This window comes from Lepidochelys olivacea (genome assembly GCF_965140295.1).
Source record: "Lepidochelys olivacea isolate rLepOli2 genome assembly, chromosome: 1".
NCBI lineage: Eukaryota > Metazoa > Chordata > Testudines > Cheloniidae > Lepidochelys > Lepidochelys olivacea.
In genome coordinates this window covers 273,276,981-273,301,586 of record NC_140411.1, presented here as the reverse complement: position 1 = coordinate 273,301,586, position 24,606 = coordinate 273,276,981, and the positions used below count along the sequence as shown (strand labels likewise).

At 42.9% G+C, this 24,606-nt stretch overlaps 1 protein-coding gene across 1 annotated transcript in view; it reads right to left on the bottom strand.

Annotated features, from left to right (window-relative positions):
• Nucleotides 1–11,235: 11,235 nt before the first annotated feature.
• Nucleotides 11,236–24,606, bottom strand: part of EPYC (epiphycan) — a 40,392-nt gene continuing 27,021 nt past the window's right edge. The window contains exons 4-7 of the mRNA XM_084617645.1: nt 17,395–17,553; nt 15,082–15,284; nt 13,661–13,756; nt 11,236–11,692 (exon numbers count right to left, since the gene is read on the bottom strand). Of these exons, the coding sequence (XP_084473771.1) occupies nt 11,522–11,692; nt 13,661–13,756; nt 15,082–15,284; nt 17,395–17,553 (629 nt within the window). The 3' untranslated portion in view covers nt 11,236–11,521. The remainder of the gene's footprint in view (nt 11,693–13,660; nt 13,757–15,081; nt 15,285–17,394; nt 17,554–24,606) is intronic.

Sequence of the window (24,606 nt, the reverse complement as noted above, 5' to 3'; positions counted from 1 at the left end):
TGTCCACTTTTAACCCTGGTCACTTCCTTCCCCTATTACAGTAGATAACTCCAAAGTGAAGGTTTTCTTTCTGCTCTCTGGAGATAAAATGACATACAACGCTCTTCTCCTCTAAAATCCATCATCTCTTATCACAAGAGACAAAACTATGAAAGATGCAATGAACTTTGATTTTGCCGTCTTAAAATGCTTCTCAGAAACCATACTTAACCCATGTTCCTTTGGATTATGTTTGAGCAGTAGAGCAGAGTGCTTTTCCCCCAACTATATCTACAGGAGAAAACAGAATAAATCAAATCATTGTCATTCAGACTCTTGGGCTTAACAACAGCTTCACTGTAAGATTACAAGAATTTCAGGAAGATTAAAGTGTTCACTTACAAACAAACAAATAAATAAGGAAACAGAACAATCTCTCCAAAGGAAAAAATGTAAACATTGTAAATAGCTTCATATTTAGTGTTGTGATGAGGCAATGCCAGATGGCTATAGAAAAGTAGTGGGAGATAGATATATTAGCTCCAGGCTAAACAAATCCCTGGTACCAGGATAAGTGAAATGGCAGCTGTTCCACGTCAATTAAGACACCTGGGCCCAATTAAGAACTTTCCAGAAGGCAGGGAGAAGGCTATGTTGATTGGGACACCTGAAGCCAATCAGGGGCGGGCTGAAACTAGTTAAAAGCCTCCCAGTTGGTCAGGTGGGTGTGCATGTCAGGAGCTGTGAGAGGAAGTTGTGCTGTTGGAGAGACTGAGTAGTACACACCATATCAGGCACAAGGAAGGAGGCCCTGAGGTAAGGGTGAAGTGGTGCTTGAGGAAGTGGGGGCTGCTGTGGGGGAAGTAGCCCAGAGAATTGTACATGTCATGTTTCTAAAAGGTCAGCTACCATAGCTGGTACTATTAGGGTCCCTGGGCTGGAGCCTGGAGTAGAGGGTGGGCCTGGGCTCCCCCCCAGACCTTTGCCCCCTGATTAATCACTGAGACTGGGAGACAACAGAGACTGTGCAAGGAAGGATAACTTCTCCTCACCTCCCTCGCTGGCTTATGATGAAAATGGCTCAGTAGACTGTGACCCTTGTCTCTAGAGAGAGAAGGGTTACGTGGAGGGTCATAGTGAGCCTCTGAGGCTAGCGAAATCTGCCAGGAAATGCAGGACCCACGGAGGCAAGGACAGAGCTTTGTCATAGTGTTTTATACTAGACATTAGCTCCTGCAAGGCAAACTTTGAACAATACCATACTGATGTTCCATCTTTGTTACTCTGCACAAAAAGATGACACAAAACTTGAAGATAAATTGTGAATAGTGTCCTGGGGGAAATATTCCATGATTAATTCAAGCCAATTAAAAAGTATAGCCATATTAAAAGAAATTTGAATCAACTGCACTGCATTACATTCTCTGCAATTAGTCCCACAGCTGAACAAACAAAATTAATAGGCAGTTCCATCCAAACTGGTCATTAAAATATCAGTGGCCTGAGAACTTAATCATAAACAAGCAAAAACTGACTCTTCAGATCTTCACTCATTATACATATTCACATTGTTGTAGTCATGCTTCCATGAATTCCACAGTTCCATGGTTGTACAATTGACCACTTTTGTAGAATTGTGCTCCAGTTGTTTATGAGCAGAAGAAGCAAGTTTCTGCTATCACCCCCTATGATTAGGAAGACAACTTTCTGCGGCCAATAGAAGCTGCAGAGTCAGTGTTCGGGGCACGGGCAGTGTGCAGAGACCCCTGCTCCCAGGGAGCCTGCCTTAGCCCTGCTGCGCCACTGGACTTTAAGTGACCTAAACTCTCCTGGTTTCGTTTCAGTAGCCTCCAGGAGATAGAGCCTGATTCTGGGAGACTCCCAGCAAAACCAGGAGGGTTGGCAACCCTAGGTGCTGCCTTCAGAGCTGGGCACCTGGAGAGCGGAGGCTATTGGCCAGGAGCCCAGCTCTGAAGACAGACCTGCGCCAGCAGCAGCGCATAACTAAGGATAGCAAGGTATGTTATTGCCACCCTTACTTCTGTGTTGCTGCCTGCTGAGCAGGGTTCTCAGTCAGGAGCTGCCACTCTCTGGCTGCCCAGCTCTGAAGGCAGCAGCACAGAAATAAGGGTGGCCTGGTATGGTATCACCACCCTTACTTCTGCGCTGCTGCTGGTGAGGCACCACCTTCAGAGCTGGGCACCCAGCCAGCAGCTGCTGCTCTCCAGCCGCCTAGCTATGAAGGCAGTGCAGAAGTAAAGGTTGCAATACCGCAGCCCTCCTAAAATAACCTTGTGACTCCCCTGCAACTCCCTTTGGGTCAGGGTCCCCAATTTGAGAAACACTGGTCTCCCCCATGAAATCTGTATAGTGTAAGGTAAAAGCACACACAAGTCCAGATTTCATGGTGGGAGACCAGATTTCACTGTCCGTGACGCATTTTTCATGGCCACAAATTTGGTAGGGCTCTATCTATAGGGAAAGGGCAAGGGGAATATGGGCTATCAAAGAAAAGGAGAACAACTGTAGCCCCACCTACTTCAAACTCAACAACACAAATCACAGTTCATTACCTCCCAATCCCAACGCACAACTCAGTTGTACAAAAGGAAGCTCCTGAACCAGGCTGAAGTTCAATGAAGATAAGGCGGAAGTGATGCTGCCTGGGGGGTAGGCACAAGGAACCAGGAGATATGGCTAGGATTATTATATGTGCCCTTTCAACTTTTGGTATATGGTTGTCACTTGTTACTCAAATTCTTAATCTGGCGATCTTGTTGGATCCCCAGCTGGGGTTAGATGATCATATAGCAGCAGGGGCCAGGAAGGCTTTTTTTTCTATTGCTGTCTATCTCTGAGTTAGTGATGATTTCTTTCTGATGCGGACTGTGCATTCACAATCCCTGTCTCTGTCACCTAGAGATTAGACTACTGATATGTACTCTATGGTATCTGGGGCTAAACTTTCATCGGCTAACAGATTGAAGCTAGGACACATTGTAAAGCCTCTCTCTTTTCACTGACTTTTTGTGAGGGGAGGGTGAGCTGAGGGTCAGGATAGATCCATTGACAGTAGTGTTCTGTGGCTGGAATGTGATTTTTTTTTCCCTTTCTTGATGGTTTTAGGGAAGCTGATGCATTTATTTTTATCGTATTATTGGGTTTTTTAGTATATAGACCCCAAAGTTACCCAAGGCTCTGGGTGAATACATTTTAATGTTTGTATAAATCTAAATAAATTAACGAATTAAGTAGTATTCTCCCAGCTAATGTCCTAACTAGGACTCTGATTCAGGAAAGTACTTAAGCACATAAGCATTCCTATTCAGGAAAATGCATAAGCTTATGCTTAACTTTAATTATGTGCATGAATCCTATTGACTTCACATGTGCTTAAGTGCTTTTCTGAATAGGGATGCTTTCCTGAATGGGTATATGTGCAAAAGAGGGACCTGAATAGACCTTTGAGGAACCTATCAGAGCTAAAGGACACATCTATGCAAAACTAGCCCATGCACTTCTGTAGCTTTCATCATCCTGGTCCTGTCTCAGCGTGTGTGAATCACTAGGCAGTAGGCAGCATGGTTAGGAGTGCAGATATATATATTTATTCAGGGACCTGAATGTCAAGAGCAGGACTGCTCTTAATAGCTGATGATTCCACAAGTCAGACACTTTCCTTGCACTGCCCATGACTCTATTTTATGTCTCACAGTAGATACCAAGATGGGACCCCAGGTCCTGACAGAAGGGCCCAAATTGGCTTTGCTGTCTTCTTTCCTCCTCCTCCTCCCCATCAGAGATGCACCTCTCTGGGCTCATGGCAGAGAGGGTGACCATGTGAGAGAAGTTCTCTGCCACCAGATTGCAGATGTTATTTCCTCTGGGGTGCTGCATCGCTGGCTTCTCCCCAACTATAGTGGACACTGCTGCTGCTCCCTTGCTTGCTGCTGCTTCCTTCTCCTGCCGCCGCATGTCCTGATACACCTGGTGCATGATGAACTGAGTTGTGTTCCTTGGTGCACGCATCCCTGGTGCACGCCAGCCACACAGGTTCATGGGTCGTAGCAGTGCAGCTACAGCTGCACGCATACTTGCTGGTACACGGAACTTGGGGACCCAGCGGCGCCGTGTTGTGCTCCAACGCTTTGCTTGCTTCTTCTTCCAGGATCCCCTGCTGTTGCCTCCCCCCATCCACCAACACCGCCTCCTTCTAGGGAGTCTGTAGTGGTACCACCTAGGAGAGGGATGCACAGCCCTTGGCTGCCTCTGCCCAGTGCCATAGTGGCAGTGAGAAAACCCTCCCAGGCTTCTTCTCCCCCACACCAGGGCCCTGTCTGCTGTTGCAGGCCACTGATCTTGTTGACCCTGCATAGAAAGCTGCTGCCACAAATGCCGGCTCCTCCACCGGCTAGTCAGGGATATGTAAGGATCCTGTTCCACCAGATACTTCTTCTTTTGCACCACCAGCTGCTTCCTTGGCTCCATCTCCTCCTGCAGCTGCCAGTTCCCTCTGTACTGTTGATTCTTTCTGCTACTGCCAGCTCCTCCTGGCCTTAACCAGCTGGTCTCCTGCACCTCCTGTCCTTGTCTGCTGCTGTTCCTTCCAGCTTCTCCTGCCTTGGGGCCATGCCCAACTCCTATAGCGGCTCGTAACATGATGAGCCCCCGGTGCGAGATGCCGCTTGGTCCCTTGTCCCTGCACAGACTCAACAGGCCGCGGGTGTAGTGCCACCGGGGCTGGCGGCCTCCTTTTGCCTCAGGAGTCCTGTCCACACTGAACATAGCATCCCAGTCACCAGGGGCAACGGGCAGCCAATCACAAAGCAATGGGCGGGGCTGTGACTGAACATTCCACAGGAATTTTTGTCCAGAGGGGGCCTGAGGTTGTTTTTCTTGCCTAGGAGGCTTGAGGAGAGCCAAATCCCTTGTCTGCTGCCCGAGGCTCCGGGGCAACTGCACCATGTTCAGATCCCACACACCTGCCACGCTTTGTGGATGGCTTTTAACTAGAGATGGGCTTGAGACAAGATGCCTGATCCAAATACCCCAAACTCTGGGATAGATCAAACCTAGTGTAGCAGTTACCCCTGAAGTCAGTGGATGCTGGCACCTGTCATGTGACAAGGATATCAACCTTTGTGACTTTGATTCAGGTCAGGAGGCTGGGGCTAAGAAATAAAATTGGGTGTCACCCCTTTATTACCTCCAGGCCCCAGCCCCACTCCTAGCTTTAATACCAGTCTACGTTTTGTTACATATACCGAGATTTCCATCTGAGGCTCTCAAAACACCTCAAAAATAAGGGTGAGTGATTGTTATTATCTCCATTGTACAGATAGGATGTCTGAGACACTGAGAGGTTAAGTGACTTCTCCATGGTAACAAGGAGCAAATGGTTGGGACAGGAATTCAACCCAGCTCTCCTGCTTCATGTCCCATGCCCAGTCACTGGAGCATGTTGCCTTATGTACTCTACCTTTAGGGATTTCCAAAAATAAAACCTGGCCATGGGCTAAAATGCAGCCCACAAAGCTCTGTAATGTGGTCCTAAGGTCTGCCTCCTTTTGAATGCAGAGGGGTAGCCTTGGGATACTAAAGGTTACAGCATATCCATGCCTTCTAATTATCTAATATATGTCCCCCATCTGTATGCCTCTTCCTGTGGGTCGTTAGTTTCATGGTACCCGGGTAATTGTAGTTGTCATATGTGGTTATTATCACAGAGGGAGCTGCAATCTCTGAGATAACTAAGACAATACCCAGTGAGGGCTTTTGAATATTATGCCTCAGTATTATCTCGATGTGGGAAAGGTGTCATCACGATACAGTTGTTGTAATCATTTTCCTAACCTAAATAGTTCTGGCAGGCTTTTTCTTTATTTAAATACTAAATCAGAAAAAAAACAGTTAAGAATGGAGTGTGTTTAAAATGCTGTTTTTGAAACAGAGTGTCGCAAAAGGAATTACAGTCAGTTTTTTTTCTTTTGGTTTAATAAACAAAATTTCATACTGTGTCACCGTGCTTTACTCTCAAACCAATTCCATGTATTTCATTAGTACTCAGTAAGGAGGCCACGGTGAAAATTCTAGCAGACTGATATACTGGGACTACAAAGGGAAAGATGCTCTTAGTAATGAGCATAGCAAGCTTGAACGAAGGACAAGTACATTTATCTTTAATATAAGGCTTTGGTATAATACAAAGTTGTATAATGTATCAACACACGATGGCAGTAGTAGTCTGTAAAATAATTAACTGAAGATGTCTAGAGAGACAAGTTTGGTGAGATAATATCTTTTATTGGACCAGCTTCTGTTGGTGAAAGAGACAAGCTTTTCCAGAGCTCTTCTTCAGGTTACCTTAGCCACCTTGTCTCTTTAATATCCTGGGACCAACACGGCTACAACATTTCATACAATGTATGGGTATGTGAAACCAAACCTCATTTGCTTTTAGTTCTTATGGAGACAACCACAACAAAAGCTTACATAGCCCAACAATTACTGGGATGAGCTGCAACTAGGGTGGGAGAGATGTTACATTTTGTTTAATGCAGTTGAGCGAGGTTCAACTACAAATATGGTCTCTGAACTAGACTCTGTTGTGTAATGAAGTAGTCTGGAGATGCTCTGACATATCATTCCAGTATCTGTGGCATGTCATATTAATTATAGCAGATCTCCCTATTCATTATTTATTTCTCAATTATATTTAAGTATTTAAGGGTCTGATCTAAACCTATTGAAGTTAATGGATGCCTTTCCCTTGCCTTCCATGAGCTTTGGATCAGGCACTAAGAAAGTTGCCAGACAAACAGGTCTTCTGTATTCACAGAACAGACTCCATTTTCCAAACTATATTGCTAACATACCTTAACCCCATTTCAGAAGGGCCAACGATATGGGTGATAGGGTAATTCAATAGTCATGATTGTCTATTAAGATGATGATTTTATTTTATTTTATTTTATTTAGTCTTTTCTATTTACTTGTTAAGTGCTAGCATCTTGGGCCTCTTCAAAGTGTGCTCACAATGATGACATCTTTGCTGATGGCCTGCTCACTAGGAAGAAGACTTCTAACATCAACCCATTCCATTTAAATAATTCTACAGTTTAAGGTGGTCAAGATTTTTATGTCACTACTGAGCAGAGTCATTTTGAACCTGTGACAATGATAAAAGACTCGGTTTCCCTTTAGCAGTTGTCCTACAAGAATGTAGTCCCTTGTCCTTTCATTCTTAATAGTTTTCCAGGCAACTGCCACAATGTTGAGTATTCAGCAAACAGAAGTTCCAACAAAGCTTTCGTTCACTGTTCGGTATTTTGGTTTGGCATACAACGGGTATGTATGTTTTTCAATGTGATGTACAGAGAGGTTTGATATGCCATTCAGCTCATGGTGTATTGAAAGCTGTACACTTTTTCCCCAGCCACTATGTTGAAAATTTACCCCTTTGTGTGAACACCACACTATCAAGTTTACCAGAGCAGTTATTTAATGTTCACCAGGCAGCTGATCATTGGGATCTTATATTTCTGTCTGATCCAGCTGTTCTTGCTATACTTTTCTTCTGTAGATTAAAGAACCCTTTAGTGCCTGGTACCTTCTCTTCATGGCCAAGTCATGGCCCAGATTAAAGAATTGTGGGTCCTTGTGCACTATGAGAAGGGGGGGGGTCTTCAAAGGAACCCCACTCCATACTTAACCCACCTCATACAGACCCCAAATGACCCTCTCTCCCCACCCCTCCACAGAACCCTGAATGCCCCTCTCACCCCATATTTACCCCAAAAACCCTTCACCAGTCCCCACTTATCCTGACAGCCTCCACACACATCCCAGCAGCCTGGACACATCCCACTCATCACAGTCCCCAGCATTGCCCTTAACATCCCCTGCTTGCCCCCTACCTCTCACTCTGCAGCTCTCCAACACTCACCTCATAGTCCATCAACAATTGCCCCCCACCTCCTCACCAGTGCCCTGGGACCTTCCTGGCCACTCACCGGTGCCCCCGCAGTTCAGTGCTCTGCTCCTATCCGGAGCTAGGGTGCCTTCTCCTGATCCCAGGTGTTCAGCTCTATCCATTCTCCTCACCTGCTCTACACTCATAAAGGTCCACACTGCTCAGGTTTGGCCTGCCCACTCCTCCCTCATGATGGAGGGGCGGCCTGGCCAAATTTGAGTGGGTGATCTGGTGCATGGAGTCTCCAAACTGCTCAGAGGTTTTTTTTAACTTTGGTCGGGGGCCCCCTGAGATGGGAGCCCTGTGCAAATGCAGCAAATGAACACTGGTTAATCTGGGATTGCCTCTAGATCTTCTTTTTGATAAACTGAATAGATTGAGCTTTTTAAGTCTCTCACAGTATGGCAACTAAAAAAGTGACTAAGAAGCCATTTATTTGCCTCTGAGTGTATTTATTTGCTGCAGCACGAGCAAAGAAAGCAGAATATGCTGAAGCTGCTGGAGCCCTACATAATAGATCCAGCATTTCAAATGGTGAACACTGGATTCACTTTAAAAATATTCCCATGATTAATCATAAATATTAGTAAAGTTTGAGTGTCTGTGACTGATTTTTATGTCATTGTTGTATAAAAAACAAAGCAGGAAAACAGGAATCAGAAAAGACAGGTGGTTTGTACGCAGTGAGAGAAAGGGAGATTCCTATTTTTCATATATTCAGATCTCAGTAAATGGGTATGAATAACTCACTCCCCTTTCTTCCAACACTTTTCCTTTGCTTTCTCTGTCCCACTGTTTCCCCTGGACTGTCTCTCTAGCTAGAACAACCAAACAACAGGAGGGACTGAATATTTTTCAAAAATTTTAAACAATATTATGAAACATATTGCACTTTACCAGTATAATTTGACCTCTGCCATTAGTGTTTAGTAGTGGGAAATCGTAATTGCCTGTGTGAAGCAGATAAAAGTAATGTTAAATGATCATTTTTCCTAACATTACTTTCCATTTGACTGCCAAAAATTTACATACAGCTTATGTCACAGTTCAGGGCAATTGCACCAGTATTCTCCCTCTATGATCCACCAAAGGCACCTACTTTCAGGGTTCAGGCTCCCCAGCTGTCACCTCTGTTTGGTGGTGGTGTCCCACTACCTCCTGACCAGTTTTTTTTTTCCAGGCTGCCTGTCTACACTGTGAATTCCCCAGCAAATCAGACTGCCTAAACAGGCCTGCTTTATGCTCTAAGCAGCATAATTGCCCATAGGTGTAAATTACCACACAATCTTTCTAAGCAAGCACATTTATTCTTAAAGGAAGTGCATTAACAGAGGGAACATGCTAAAACCATACAAATATGCTAATAAGTTTACCAGTGATCACCCCAACTGGATCCAACAAGAGCTCCAGCAAGTGTCCAGTCCTTCAAACCCCGACAAGGTTTTTTTCTGTGGTTACAAGTTCATAAACATCTTGTCTCGGAACAAGCACCGCCATGAATAGGTCAAGTCCTTCCAACCCTTCCCATGAAGAATTGGGGTCTCCACCCACTGTTCTTAGTTCCTGGAGAGCTATGATCTCCCTCCCCCATGGAATTAGGTAAAATTCCTATCCCGCAATGGTACCTAAATTTAAAACAGTGAGATCTCCCCAAGATATTGGAGGAAGTCGTCCTATCTGTCACAGATTGAATAATGAATGACAAGGTGGGTAAAATGAACCACAGGGGCTAGACAAAATGGCTGCAGAACAAACCAATGTGGAGTCCTTATCTTGTAAAATGCAATGCATCTCTGTTTGTTACCCTTGGACTACCAAACACAAAGCAGCTGATTAAGATTTTTTGATCTGAAGTAGGGGGAGATTTTGAAACTGTTGACCCACCAGTTGTTGTCTGAGACAGCAGGGCCCTTTGAGGACAAAAAGAAGCTTCACCAGTGGAAAGACTGATGCTATAGCACATTTTGGGGGGGGAGGAACATGTTTAGGGGGCTGGAGAATGCAAAAATAAACTATTTTCCTGTGTTCTCTGATATACCAGGATTTGCAAAACTCTGAAAAATTGAAGTTTGAGCAGAAGTATGAAATGAGAACAGAGGCTGAAATCCTGAAGAACGTATATCCTTCCTATCTAGCTTTCAGAAAAAATACTCTCAAGCTTAGTGGGGGAGTAGTGGAGGTAGCCTGCTATGACTGTCCAGCATTAATTTTGGCCCTTCTGAATTCATGCCGTGCACATACAAACCTACTGTCTATGTCCCCAGTATGCCTACTTCCATGTTGTGGTTCAGAAAGCATGGGAAAGGGAGATGCAGTGTTCCTAAGTGCAGACTTTCCATTGCCTGGCTCAGCCGAAGTGTACTGTTTTGGCTGCATTTGATGCTTACATGGTGCATATGCTCATTTAAGCTCAGGTGAATTTTCATACCAAATAAATTTTAGTTTTTGTAGGTGGGAAGATATTTTTTGTTATTGGCTAGCACAAACTTTTTTCAGAAATATTTCAAAAGATTTTCAGGGTGTCACGTTTCTCTCTTTACCCTTCTGAGTGAACAGCTTCTTTGAATCCATCAGGTTGTTTTTGACCATCATGTTCCAAAGTGGAAGGTATTAAACATTCAACAGAAAACAGATTTCTTCTAAATTGCCAGGGTGAGAGAATTTCCAGATCCTAATTGTTGAGACTCCAGGAGGAATGAAGAAGAATTCAGAGAAATAGCTATATATACTTGGAGACTTAGATCATATGCCAAAACTGAACTTATTCAGCTACAATGTTCTGTATGACTATCAAGGTACTCCAGGTAAAGTTCTTCAGCTTCTTTAACAGATACAGGTTAATGTTCAATATTTTCCAAACTTGAGGATTTTATTATTGTTCCAAAAGAACTGGCTAGCTTAGCAAAGATAAAGAAAACAAGGCTTTGCGTTTCATCAAGATTATAATGTCCAATTATTACTACAAAGGCAATGAGAAGCATTTTATGTAAATTTATTTACTTGTATATGTTTATTCTCCACATTTCGGTATTGATACAAGGGCAGGTTCAATATTTTCCAAATATTTTGGAATATTATTAGGATTTCTCCAAAACAATCTGGTGCTTCAGAAAACAAGTAGAAAGCAAAGATTTGTATTTCACTGAGAGTATGAAGCCAATTAAAATGAAAATGTCGTGGATATAGATCTTACGTACATGCATTTTGTGTTATTCATTTATTGTTATAATTAATTTAAATCTATATAAAATTATTAAATTTTAGCATGCATACATTACATCTGATTGCATCCAAGTTATACAGTTTCCGTTGTTCTGATCCCCTCTTTCTATATATTCAATGCAGTTGTCGTATTGAATGCATTGGTATCTATAGCATCGCACAGCCTATATTTCAGTACATCTCTTAGCATTTCACATTATCGTTTGTCTTTTTCATTAATTTCATTACTGATTAAAAACCTGTCAAATGAGCTCTGAAAATAATATGCATTGGGCTTTCTGTAGCAATGACTTGTTCATTTGTCATAGCACTACCATGTCAGAGGACAGTGTTGGCCACTGTCGAAGCTTAGATGAGACTACCGATTGGCAAACGGGGTAGGCACATGTAAGCAGAAGGAGTCTTGCTCAAGTTGATAGGATTGCCATCCAGTCTGATGTCTTCTAGAGCTCGACGGGCATAAGCAACATCTTTCATTTTGCAGAAAGTGTCTTCATGCATCTCCTGAATGTTGTTGTTCTAAAAAGAAAAGCAAAAATATCCAGAAAGACAAAAATATATGTTTGATGATAATTGTCTTTGAAAACCAATGCATTGACATGTTTTCTGTGTTATGAAAGAAAGTAACATAAGCACAAAGGACCAGGTTATCTCCCAGACCAGTGCCTTTTCATGCTCAAAGTGCAAAAGAGACAGATACTGGCTGCAGATAGCCAACTGACAATTCTCCCAGGGAGGAGGAGCTCTCAACTGGTATAAAACTGCAGCCTGAAACAACCCCTTACACTCTCTGGAAAAGACCAAGAAGACTGGGTGGAGGAAAGTGGGAAGGTGAGAGACCAGAGCAAATCCTCAGCCCAAAGAATCATGGAACTATAGTCAGCTCCTTGACATCCTCAGACCTCTAAACTTGCCAGGCACAGATCTGGAATGCAATGTTTGTCAAAGGTCCTAAATAAAGGGCTCACACACACACACACACACAATTCATGCAGGAAGCTTAAAATTCTGTGGGATTCATTCATTTAGTATAACTAACTCTTCCTGTAACTCCAGCTTTGTGATTCTTTTTCTGAGGTAAACAATTTTCACCAATAAAAAGATAGGACACCAAATTTGTGTTGGACATAGGTTATTTTAGAACTAAAATGACATGTCTCAAAATGAGGAGCATCTAACAGCTATGGAGAGCCCCTCCCACACTTTTGTACCAGCCAGATATTGGTGCAGGAGGGAATCCAGCTTGTTACCTGTCTGTACTATTGTTCAATATGTAGTGGTGTATGTAGCCCCAGTTTAGCAATTTGAAACCAATAGAATGGATTAACATTGTTAGAATACATTTATTCTATACAGGTCTTTATTTCTTAAAAGGTTGGAATCAAAGTATGAATGTGCAATGGGGTGTTTAGCCCACAGCAGCCCAGAAGGGATTTATGAGGCTGAGGAGAGGCCAGTTAAGCTAATAGGCTGCACCTGGGGATGACCCAGGCCTTGAAGGGCTGATTGAAGATGGAGCCCAGCAGGGGAGGAACAGGAGGGGCTGGTATAAAGCTAGTAAGTTGACAGCAGACAAGGGCTGTAGGGCAGGGAGTTTGATGCTATGGATTTCAGTAGCCTGCAGCTTCTCCCTGGGAGGAGAGCATTTGAGCTGGTACACTCAGAGAGTGGGGAGCTAGAAGTTGTAGGAAGGAATCCAGGGAAAGCCCCAACAGAGTCTGAGGGAAAGCAGACTACAGTTGCCAGGTATAGGGTCCCTGGATTAGAACCTGGAATAGTGGGTGGCCCTAGGTTCCCTTACCAGCCACAGGAGAAATGGCACAGACCAGGCAGCAGAGTGCAGGCTGCCTAGGATGGTTGTCCAGAGGGACTTCCCTACCCTGGAAGGGGAGAACTATAGTGACCTGGCTGGAGGGCTAAGCATGAAGACAGAACACCTTAAGACACAGAGAGTAAGAGAGAGTGGTGGCAGGGATGCAGTAAGTAGTAGAATAGGGTATTGGATCTGTAAAGAGCTAATCCTCAGAGCATCCAGGAGGAGGTGCCACCTAGTGATGAGTAAAGCACCCCATGACAAATGGTAAAAAACTTATGTTCTGAATTGTGGGCCAGCTCCTTCTTTGGTATAAATCAAAATGGCTCCATTGCCAATACTAAATAATATCAGTGGAGAATATGGCCTTTTATGTTTGAAAATATTTACATTGCACAGATAAGTTTTAATGATTCATATCCAGATGGAGTACTAGTTGGATTATTCAAATGTCATTTTTTGTCACCTGACTCTGAAATGAGTAGAAAGAGTGAATGTATTCAATACCCTGATTAGCCTAAGGTTTCAGATGTCCCATGATCCATTTGGATAATAAGAGTTTACCTGAAGTTTTAAAAACAAACAAACCACTAAGCACTAATATTGGTTTGCTCTCCCAGTTATATCTGTTGTTCTGTTTTGCTATTAAAAAATCAATTGGTTTTGTAATCTACCTGAAGATGAAGAGCTTGGAGGCTTTCAGGGAGCGGGAGTGGGATGTGATCCAGGTTATTGTCGGTGATGTAAAGATGATGCAGATCAACCATATCCTGGAAGAGAAGGAAGGGGAGTGTTTCCTAAAAAAACTAGAATTTTGTAAAATCTCCAAGAAGGAGACAGTAAGTTTTACATACATCTTTGCAATGAGAAACTGAACTCAACAATTCCTTTTAAATCAACATGACTCTAGGTTTTAAAAAAAAAATTACAATGAAATATAAATAGGAACATGCATTGCCAAGATCAGTTACTATCAGAGATAAGCTGTCTTGGTAAAGCAACTGAGAATGGCAAATAAATATTTAAGTGGAGTCTTCACCTCAGCATTGTTTTAAAATGCACATGCTACCTGCAGAAAGCCCTTCCTTTGGACCTGTTTTTTTGTTTTTGTTTTTTTTTTTACTTTGAGGAGTCATCAGGTTATTGTTTGGCAGAAATCACTTTTGTTCAAGCAAAATGTTTCTAAATAATAATCTTTACCCTCCTCCCCCAAAAGTAAGATAGACCCCTGCATATCAATAGTGGCAAGTCTGGGAGAAGCAGTATCTTCTAATTACACCAAGGTACAGAATATCAGCACTCCTGAGTTCCCGTCCCTTCTGATCATCTTGGGGATGTCAGTAAACCTCTCTGTCTCAATTCCCCCATCTGTAAAACAGGCATAAGACTACCTACCTGTTTCACTGGCTATTGTGAATTCATTAACGTTTGCCAAGCTCTTTCAGACTCTAGGATGACAGGTGTGTATGTGTGGAATAGTGGGGCAGATTTTCTCCCATGTCTGAGACCCCCTTGAATGCATGAGTGAGAGTCCATCAGGGAGTCTGGGGGCTGGGTTGTGCATTCCACATCTCACCCTAGGTACTAGGCTGAGAGGGAGCAGTTGGTGCAGGAGCTGATTCTGCAAACTTTGTTATGCTGTCTGAGAGCCACTTTTCCATGCAGGAATTCATAGCTGATCAGGTACAGCCAGAATGTAGCTCCTTTGGGACAACTGGACAGTGTAGAAGAGTCAGATCAGGCATGAGAATCTGGCCCACTATTTTTATTATTTAGATGTATTAAGATCAAGGCCTGGATTGTGATTTAGTGATGTGCCTGGAGTAAAGGGCAGCACATGATAGCTTTGCTACTAGGAGGAAGGGTGTCGCTCAGGAAATTGCAGTCTACCTGCTGCTCCAGAGAAGGAGGTAACATCTATGCACTGCAGTGTGCATTCCACAAAGTGCTGGTGTAGCTACACTGGTGAGCAAATTGGAAAGGAGAGCCAAGGCTCTGCCCACCCATAAAGGTGGACATAGCACCTCTGTGCTCTGGTCAGACCACAATTTCCCCCAGAGAGGAGAAGAGATTTTTCTGTCAATCCCAAACTCACTTTAAATGCTTCTTCCTTTATTCCTTTGCGGCCAAGCCTGTTGTTACTAACATCAATGAATGTCAGGGTAGGCGGTAACTCGGGGAGCTGCCTTATCTTGTTATCGCGGAGCACTAGCTCCTGAAGCTGGGGCAGCTCCCTGAAGGCATCTTCATCGATCTCGGATATAAAATTTGATGTCAAATCAATCCTCTTTAAATTGTCTGGCAGAGAAAATTAATAAAATATTTAGAGCACTCCAGAACTTATTTCTGATTGTCTTAAAACCTAAAAAGGAAAGGAAAAAAAAAAGCAAATGCATTTTAATTACATATGAACATCCCCTTATATGGGTATTTAATTACACACATGTACTTGTATGGGAGAGCATTGATTACTTCTTCCAGAGGTCTTTAATAATGCAGTAATGCCAATTTGAGGCTTGAAGAACTTTTCCTCTTCTGAAAGGGCCCAGCTTCCATTAATAATGAGCGCAAATGCAATTTATGGGAGCTTCAAGAGCAGAACATACTTCTAGGAGGTCCAGTAAGCAACTGAAGTGGGGGGGGGGGTGTTCCACTGAGAGTGAAATTACACAATTGGAACAAGTTACATTTTGAGAGATTCTGAGGACAGCTGGTTTGAAAAAAATGAGTATGAATAAAAAGATTCTCCTTTTGTTCAAAATTTTTCCTATCTGAAAAATTTCAGAATGAAATGTCAAATTCTCAAAATTTTCTGAAATTTTTAAAGTTTTTTAGGGCAAAATATTTTTCATACTGAAAAAAGGAAAGGAGGGAGGTTAAAAAAGTAAGCATTTCCATCCAAACACTTTTATTACCCACTGCCTCCTTTTTTTCTAACTTTTTCCAATAGAAAAGAGTAAAAAGTGATAACAGGTTTTGATTTTTGTTTTTTTTCCAGCAAAATGAAACAATTTTTCGTAAAGAAGTATTTTTTCTTTTGGTCAAAAAACGTATTTACCATTAAAAGGGGTGTGTGTGTGTACATGGGGGGGATTCACAAAAAAAAAAAAATTAGTAGGTTGGTTGTGAGCCTGGTAGTGACTCTGGATATTGTAAACATGTTTGAGATGGGCAGTCTTACTCAATAAGAATAAATAGGGCATTTTCAAATTAATGAAGTAATGATATAAGTCGGTGTGTTACATTACATGATTAATTCTAAGTGCACTACTTTAACGGTTCAGTACTGGTGTTTTACTTTGTAAACAAAATCAGTCAGGACAAAATTTTCAAAATTGGGTGGCTAAACTTGGGTTCCCAAAAACTGGCTTGATTTCAGTGGAAACCACTGGGTACTGAACATTTTTTGAAATCAATTTTGGGGGCTCTGAACTTTTTTTGAAAAGCAGGCCCCTTTAAGGCCTCATAAGTTGCTTACCTAAAAAATGGAGGGACTCAAAATCACTAGTTGATTTTGAAAATTTAGGCCTCAAGGAGCCTAACTTTAGCACATTTTTGAAAATTTTAGCCTCAATATTTCCTTTTCCGTAAGGTTTTCCTGTTCATACCAGAGCAAATCAATAAATATCTTTAAATGAAGAAACTTCTTTAAGCTTTTACATAGATTCCTGTCTTACTCTTGCTAATTACTGGATATACTGCCTAAATGATGATTTTCAGAGTATGATGATGATGATTTAACTGGGAATTGGTCCTGCTTTGAGCAGGGGGTTGGACTAGATGACCTTCTGGGGTCCCTTCCAACCCTGATATTCTATGATTCTATGAGTAGTAGCCATGTTAGTCTGTATCCGCAAAAAGAAAACGAGTCCTTGTGGCACCTTAGATACTAACAAATGTATTTGAGCATAAGCTTTCGTGAGCTACAGCTCACTTCATCAGATGCATCCACTGCATGCATCCGATGAAGTGAGCTGTAGCTCACGAAACTTATGCTCAAATAAATTGGTTAGCCTCTAAGGTGCCACAAGGACTCGTTTTCTTTTTAAATGATTGCTTTCTTTAAAGAAGAGAACTAACCACTGCACTTTAAATTCTCTGTGGGTTTTTTCCCCTTTAATGTTAATTCGAAATGCTAGCAAGGACACAGGTAAACAGTCAATTATTTGTATTGTACTATTTGCACTAATTCTAGGATTGAATTTTAGTGAATCTATAGTCAAGTTACTGAAGGCTTAGGCCCCAGTACAGCAAAGCACTTTACCAGATGCTTAACTTTCAGCATGTGTCCCACTGACATTGATAGATTTGACATGTCTTATATAAGACAGTTTACCACTTAAAATGGCATGAAGCAGAAAAGGAAAAAAGAAAGGGAAACCAATTGCATCAGAACTGTCATCCATACTTTGATTAGCAAAGTCATTTTTGTTGATCTTTTTGATTCTGTTATAGCGAGAGTAGAAATGGGTGGTTTTCTTGGGCAGTGGAGGAACAGCGTCGAGTTCATGATCATCACAGTAGACTGTGGTCCCCAGACATGTACACAGAAGGCAAGTCGGAAGGCCTATCAAAAAAATAAAAGAAAGTAATTATGTGAAGAAAAATGTGCAGTGAGAATATTAAGATTGGGCCAGTTTTATAAAAGCTCTATTATCTAAGAGTTAGGTGGTATTAAGAAAATGGCAGTACTTAATTTGTTCCAGGGGCTCCCAGGGCTGAGGCCCAGCACCTCTAGGCTTGGCCCTTCATAGCCCCAGCACCTCTGGGCTTGCCACATCAGTTATGAAAGTAAAAAAATTGCTTGAGCCCTGGCACCTCTTTCATTACAGAATAAGCACTAGAAAATAGCACATTGTGCAATAATTATAGAACATATTATGTTCCAGATATTCCTTCCAAACTTGAAGCTTTTAAATGTTGTATACTTTAGCCTGTTTGACTTATTAATGATAGAGATAGAAATTAAAGGAACTGTAGTTGTAAACATGTGTTTTTAGAATATAAAATGAATCCAATAATCCTACAGTAGCTGACATTTTTATTCCGTGCTTTTAAAGAAGTATATGTAGACATAGGATCCAAGTCACAAAGGGTGAGATTCCTCCATGGCGTGAAGAGTTGATGGGAGGGCCTCTACGGCACTTAAGCCTCACGCAAGGGATGTGCATGGGCACAAGGGGGTGGCCCTTGTGCAGGCGGGTGCCTGAGCACATCTACACACAGAGTAAAGAATCTTCCCAACTGGCTCATTGATGAGTGGGTCAGCTGAGATGGTGATGAAAGAGGCAGGCCAGGACCAAGCCATGGGAACTGGTTGTTTTTTTTTATGCAGATCCAGTGTCTTCAGCATCCTGGGTGACCAGTGCAAATGGGGAGTGGCTGCTCCTCCAACCCACAGACTGGGAGAGCAGTCACAAGAATGGAGGGATCCATCTCCATCTACTCTTGCTGCTCTCTCACCTGCTTAGAGACCACAATTCACAAGATGCAGTAATGGACAGTAAAATCAATTGCGTGCATGTGAGAGGAGGTGATTTTGCCCTTTATTTGTTGAGATTGTTAATGCCTCTGGAAGGGAGAATAAAAGATGTTTAGCTTTCCTTAGGCAAACTGATCAGTTGCTGCCCTGTCTCTAAACTTTCTCGTTTGGGAAAAGCAACAAAGAGGGTTTTGGTGAATCAGTTCTGATGCCAGCTGGAGTCCCCTGACTTCCCTGTCTCTGTTCAGTCTGGCTTTCTGCTAGTGGCAAAAGAATCCCACTGCATTCATTGATAGTGACTTCCTCTCTCAGGAAAGACCGTTAAATATCCATGTTGATTCCTTTAGCTCTGGCAGCAGCCTTCAGTGCCATTTCAGTGTCTGTTACACCTTGCTGGGATGGATGGGATCTCTTTCATCTCTGATCTCTGAGATGGTTCGGGTGGGGGATCAATTGCTTATCCCCTTTGAGAATTCTCTTATGTAAAGTTCTATTCTGTCCCCTCCTCCTATTCAGCATGTTTGGATGGCTGCTGGGGGTGCTTGTGAGAGTGGCTTTGTATTACCAGCAGTTTGTGGATGATACCCTGGTCTACTTTTTCTCTTTTTATTGGACCCAAATAGTGCAGCCTCTCTGCTTTCCAAGTATCTGGCGGTAAGCAGGGAATGGATGAGATTAGCTGATTAAGAGTCAGTCCCGATAAAACGGAGGTGATGCTTATAGGTAAAGGGAAAGCATGTAGATTGTATGCCAAAGATTGATTGTGTGTGTGTCAGAATGAGGCTCACTATATATGGGTGGTCCTGGATCCCTTACCACTTCTTGATTTCCAGCTCATAGTAGTGGCCAAAATGCCTTTTTTTCATCTATTTTTGAGTAAAGGATGGTGGACACTAATCCCCTGAGGATCTTGTCACAGTTACATGTCTCTGACCTCCAGATTAAATTATGACCGTGTTTGATATGAGGCTAGCCTCTAAGACCATTTGATGTCTGCAGCTAGCACAGAATAAGTCTGTTTCATGTCCTAGCTATATAGTGTATATTATGTCATCTCCAAAGATCTCAGTGGCTTCTCATTTTGCTTTGAGGAGTAATTCAAGATATTGACATTGATCTAGAAACCTCTGCATGATTTGGAAGCTTGTTCCCTCTCTTCCTAGGTGTTGTCATGACTGTTGAAATCATTTGGAGCCATTTGGCTCAATTCTTAGATTCATCCTCTGCTATATTGAGGACACTCCATTCTGCTGTACTCCCCCAATCCCCTTTACCACCATGGGTACAACGCTATTGATTACAATAACAAAGTCGAAAATCAGGCCCAAGCATTCTTCTCAGTCTGTTTACCTTCAACTCATGATGCAAGGCTTGTTGTCTCTCTTCTTGGGACTAGACTGTGGTAGCAAGCCAAAAATGTTCAGTAGGGGGCAGTAGAGAGCTGTGCAGGCTTCTGCATGCTCGGGGGCAATACTGGGGAGATTGTCCTTCATGTAGGAATGAGCTCCCCTGAGGCTGCAGAGTGGGTGCAGAATGCTTCCCTTGGTACTCCCGACCTTTTCTGTGGCCTGGTGTGGTACTCTGATCCTCCCTCCCTCCTACCACCTGCTCTCCCACGAGAGTAAGAGTGCAGGGACTGTTATTGTGAGGAATACCTACCTACATGCTTCCCCTTTACCATGAGCAGGGCCGGTTCTACAGTTTTTGCAGCCCCAAGCAGTGGGGAAAATAACTGCCGCCATGGCTGGCAAAAGGAAGAAGCTGCCGCGGCCGACAATGGGGAGAAGGAACTGCTGCCCCTTTCTAACTGCCGCCCCAAGCACCTGCTTGGAACGCTGGTGCCTGGAGCCAGCCCTGACCATGAGCAGCCATGCAAGGGGTGATAGCTGCTTGCCCACCACTGTATGATTATGCTAGTCCCACTCACTAGTCTTGGCCTTAGGCTTTTGCATAAAGAAGTTAAAGTCCAGAATCTAATAAGGTGTAGTTTGGGACTGGCGGGGAGGGGGTGCGTCTAGCTATAGTGACATTTGTCCACATGGTAGGTTTTGTAGCTATCTTTACTATATATGTCCCAGAGATTGTAGGATCCAATTTTTTTTGTAGAACTAACCTAATGATATGGGGAAAATGAACCTTGAATCCTAACACATTCCAGATATCCCCTGGTCCTTGGCATTCCCAGAAGAGCAGAAGGTTTAAAACTTCAGTGGAATGGATCAAGTTCCTTTGATACAATCCATATTGTGTGCAAATTCCATTCTTGCTATAATTTTGATTACAAAGATTAGGTATGTGAACTAGAATTCATCATCTCACTTATCTGTATGGGTTGCCGTTGGACAATCCTCTTTGGGTTTTTAATGGCTAATTCCTTTCCTGGATTGTTAAGTCTCATTTAACAGTGAACCAAGACATGATATGGCCAATCAAAACTTAGTGCTTCAAAGTTCAATGTAATGAACATGAACTTAATATACAATAATATGAAACATCTAAGTTCCTGATAGATTCCTTTTGTGATTAAAACTGTGATAAGAACAGCAGTCATAACAACTGCAATCCACTGTCATAAGAGTTTCATATGAGAAGTAGAATTAATTTGACATTTCCTTCTTATTAGGGTTATGAGATTATAGCCACATTGAACTCCTCAGATGCTATGCTGCCCTAAAGTTTCAAATGCGGTGGTTTTGAAACTTATTACAGTTACTTAAGTTTAGTTCCGTAAACAGTATCTTTTGGATGATTATTGAGGAAATGAATTTTTTCAGATACTTTTAGAGACAGGATATCAATTTCCTTCCCATTGGTTTTTAATTAACATTTCTGATCCAGAACCTTGACATCAGGAAAGATTTCTCAACCCTTGAGCTAAAACTGCTTGAAAGATGTGCATTTTCAAAGAAAACATTTAGCTGCCCCAGGAGGAGCATGAAAATCAAAACTCAAGCCATTTCACCTCATTCACAGAAGTTTTCTACTAAAAGATGTGGGATATGGAAGGCTAGAGTAGGTTCTTTTCCTGATATTTCCTCTGCAGAGCCAAATTATGGAAATCATATGCTTGGCCAGATGGCCTTCAGACCATTTTGAATAGGGAATATTAGTGGGCATGGGCGTATCCCTGAAACCTAACATTTCACTGAGGGTATAAATATTCCTGCTACACCTTATCTGTTTCTCACCTGTTTTGGCCACAGAACTAACTGTGCATTTTGTGCTAGATAGTTTTATTTGTAAAACTTATTTGGTCAGTTTTACTAGACAGCTGAGTTAGCAATGTAGTTAGTGAAAGTTAGAGGAACTTACCATTTAAAAGTTCTTATTAGATTGGCTTTTAGATTTTTTTTTTAATTGCCTGTTTTGGCTTGACCCCACTTGGTCAACCAGGATAAGAAGTCTTGTTTCTGCAAAAAGGTCAATCACTGAAGACCATGATAATTGCTAGCAGTGCCTAGCTGAGGGATACCCCCCCAAGGGCATACTAGGTCTGCTACCTGCTCTCTTTGGACAAGCAGAGAGAGGAGACACAGACTAAAATCCTCCCTTATTCTGGAACTTCTGTCTGCAGTGCTCAAGGATCCAGGAGAAATATCTTAGAGGCAAACTCCACTCCAGCCTGCCCTCTTACCTTCCCTCCCACTGGGTGATTTAACCTAATTTCAAGGAGCAAGTCTGACACAGAAAGGTGTAAGTTACACCTCCTCAAACTTCCTTGAATCAGTTGTAGTGAATCTGGGGCTAAGTGAGTTTAGAGTAAAGCTGTTCAGGGGAAAAAAAATAACTATTTTTCTGGCAAAAATACCATTTTGTGAAAACATTTTTCTTGCAAATGTATCAGTTTCACCTAAAATGGTTTCTCAGGTCCAGGATATAGACATGGCCACAGACTTTGGAATGGCCAATAGTGTGGTGATCAGGGCACCCACATGGGCAGTTGAAGACCCTGATTCCAGTCCTTGTTTCACATGGCATTGCAGGTGAGTGCAGTTATCACTGGTCTATAGAGTCAGTATCTATCTCTCTGCTCTAATGGCTATTTATACATAGTGGAACAGCTTCAACAGGAGAAATGGAGAGAGAGACACTGCCTCTATAGCCTCCAGCTCACATGACCTGTAGGAGACCCTGTTCTTCCTCATTCAGAGCGTCAACCTGAGTCTAGATCTCACACATCCCAGGTGAATACCCTTATCATTGGGTTGTTGGCTATTCTGGGGTGGGGCTCACTTTTTTTTCTGAAAAATATCAAAAGGGCTTGGTTTCATTCCTCACTAGAGTGAAAACAAATATTAAAGCCTTTAAACTTTTCATGAAATGGAGTTGTTGTTTCCCAACCAGGCTTAGTTCAGAGTCTTAGATGACCACCTTAGACAGGACTTTGCAGCTAAAACAGGGACAGACTTTCTCCTCTTCTCCCTCCTTCTTGGGGACTACTACTTCTCCTGGGCTGGTGTGAACTTAGGAGGCAAGGGACTCTGAAGTGGATTCAGCAAATGGGGAGTGGCTGCTCCTCCAACCCACAGACTGGGAGAGCAGTCACAAGAATGGAGGGATCCATCTCCATCTACTCTTGCTGCTCTCTCACCTGCTTAGAGACCACAATTCACAAGATGCAGTAATGGACAGTAAAATCAATTGCGTGCATGTGAGAGGAGACAGACTTTCTCCTCTTCTCCCTCCTTCTTGGGGACTACTACTTCTCCTGGGCTGGTGTGAACTTAGGAGGCAAGGGACTCTGAAGTGGATTCAGCAAATGGGGAGTGGCTGTAGGAGACCCTGTTCTTCCTCATTCAGAGCGTCAACCTGAGTCTAGATCTCACACATCCCAGGTGAATACCCTTATCATTGGGTTGTTGGCTATTCTGGGGTGGGGCTCACTTTTTTTTCTGAAAAATATCAAAAGGGCTTGGTTTCATTCCTCACTAGAGTGAAAACAAATATTAAAGCCTTTAAACTTTTCATGAAATGGAGTTGTTGTTTCCCAACCAGGCTTAGTTCAGAGTCTTAGATGACCACCTTAGACAGGACTTTGCAGCTAAAACAGGGACAGACTTTCTCCTCTTCTCCCTCCTTCTTGGGGACTACTACTTCTCCTGGGCTGGTGTGAACTTAGGAGGCAAGGGACTCTGAAGTGGATTCAGCAAATGGGGAGTGGCTGCTCCTCCAACCCACAGACTGGGAGAGCAGTCACAAGAATGGAGGGATCCATCTCCATCTACTCTTGCTGCTCTCTCACCTGCTTAGAGACCACAATTCACAAGATGCAGTAATGGACAGTAAAATCAATTGCGTGCATGTGAGAGGAGACAGACTTTCTCCTCTTCTCCCTCCTTCTTGGGGACTACTACTTCTCCTGGGCTGGTGTGAACTTAGGAGGCAAGGGACTCTGAAGTGGATTCAGCAAATGGGGAGTGGCTGCTCCTCCAACCCACAGACTGGGAGAGCAGTCACAAGAATGGAGGGATCCATCTCCATCTACTCTTGCTGCTCTCTCACCTGCTTAGAGACCACAATTCACAAGATGCAGTAATGGACAGTAAAATCAATTGCGTGCATGTGAGAGGAGGTGATTTTGCCCTTTATTTGTTGAGATTGTTAATGCCTCTGGAAGGGAGAATAAAAGATGTTTAGCTTTCCTTAGGCAAACTGATCAGTTGCTGCCCTGTCTCTAAACTTTCTCGTTTGGGAAAAGCAACAAAGAGGGTTTTGGTGAATCAGTTCTGATGCCAGCTGGAGTCCCCTGACTTCCCTGTCTCTGTTCAGTCTGGCTTTCTGCTAGTGGCAAAAGAATCCCACTGCATTCATTGATAGTGACTTCCTCTCTCAGGAAAGACCGTTAAATATCCATGTTGATTCCTTTAGCTCTGGCAGCAGCCTTCAGTGCCATTTCAGTGTCTGTTACACCTTGCTGGGATGGATGGGATCTCTTTCATCTCTGATCTCTGAGATGGTTCGGGTGGGGGATCAATTGCTTATCCCCTTTGAGAATTCTCTTATGTAAAGTTCTATTCTGTCCCCTCCTCCTATTCAGCATGTTTGGATGGCTGCTGGGGGTGCTTGTGAGAGTGGCTTTGTATTACCAGCAGTTTGTGGATGATACCCTGGTCTACTTTTTCTCTTTTTATTGGACCC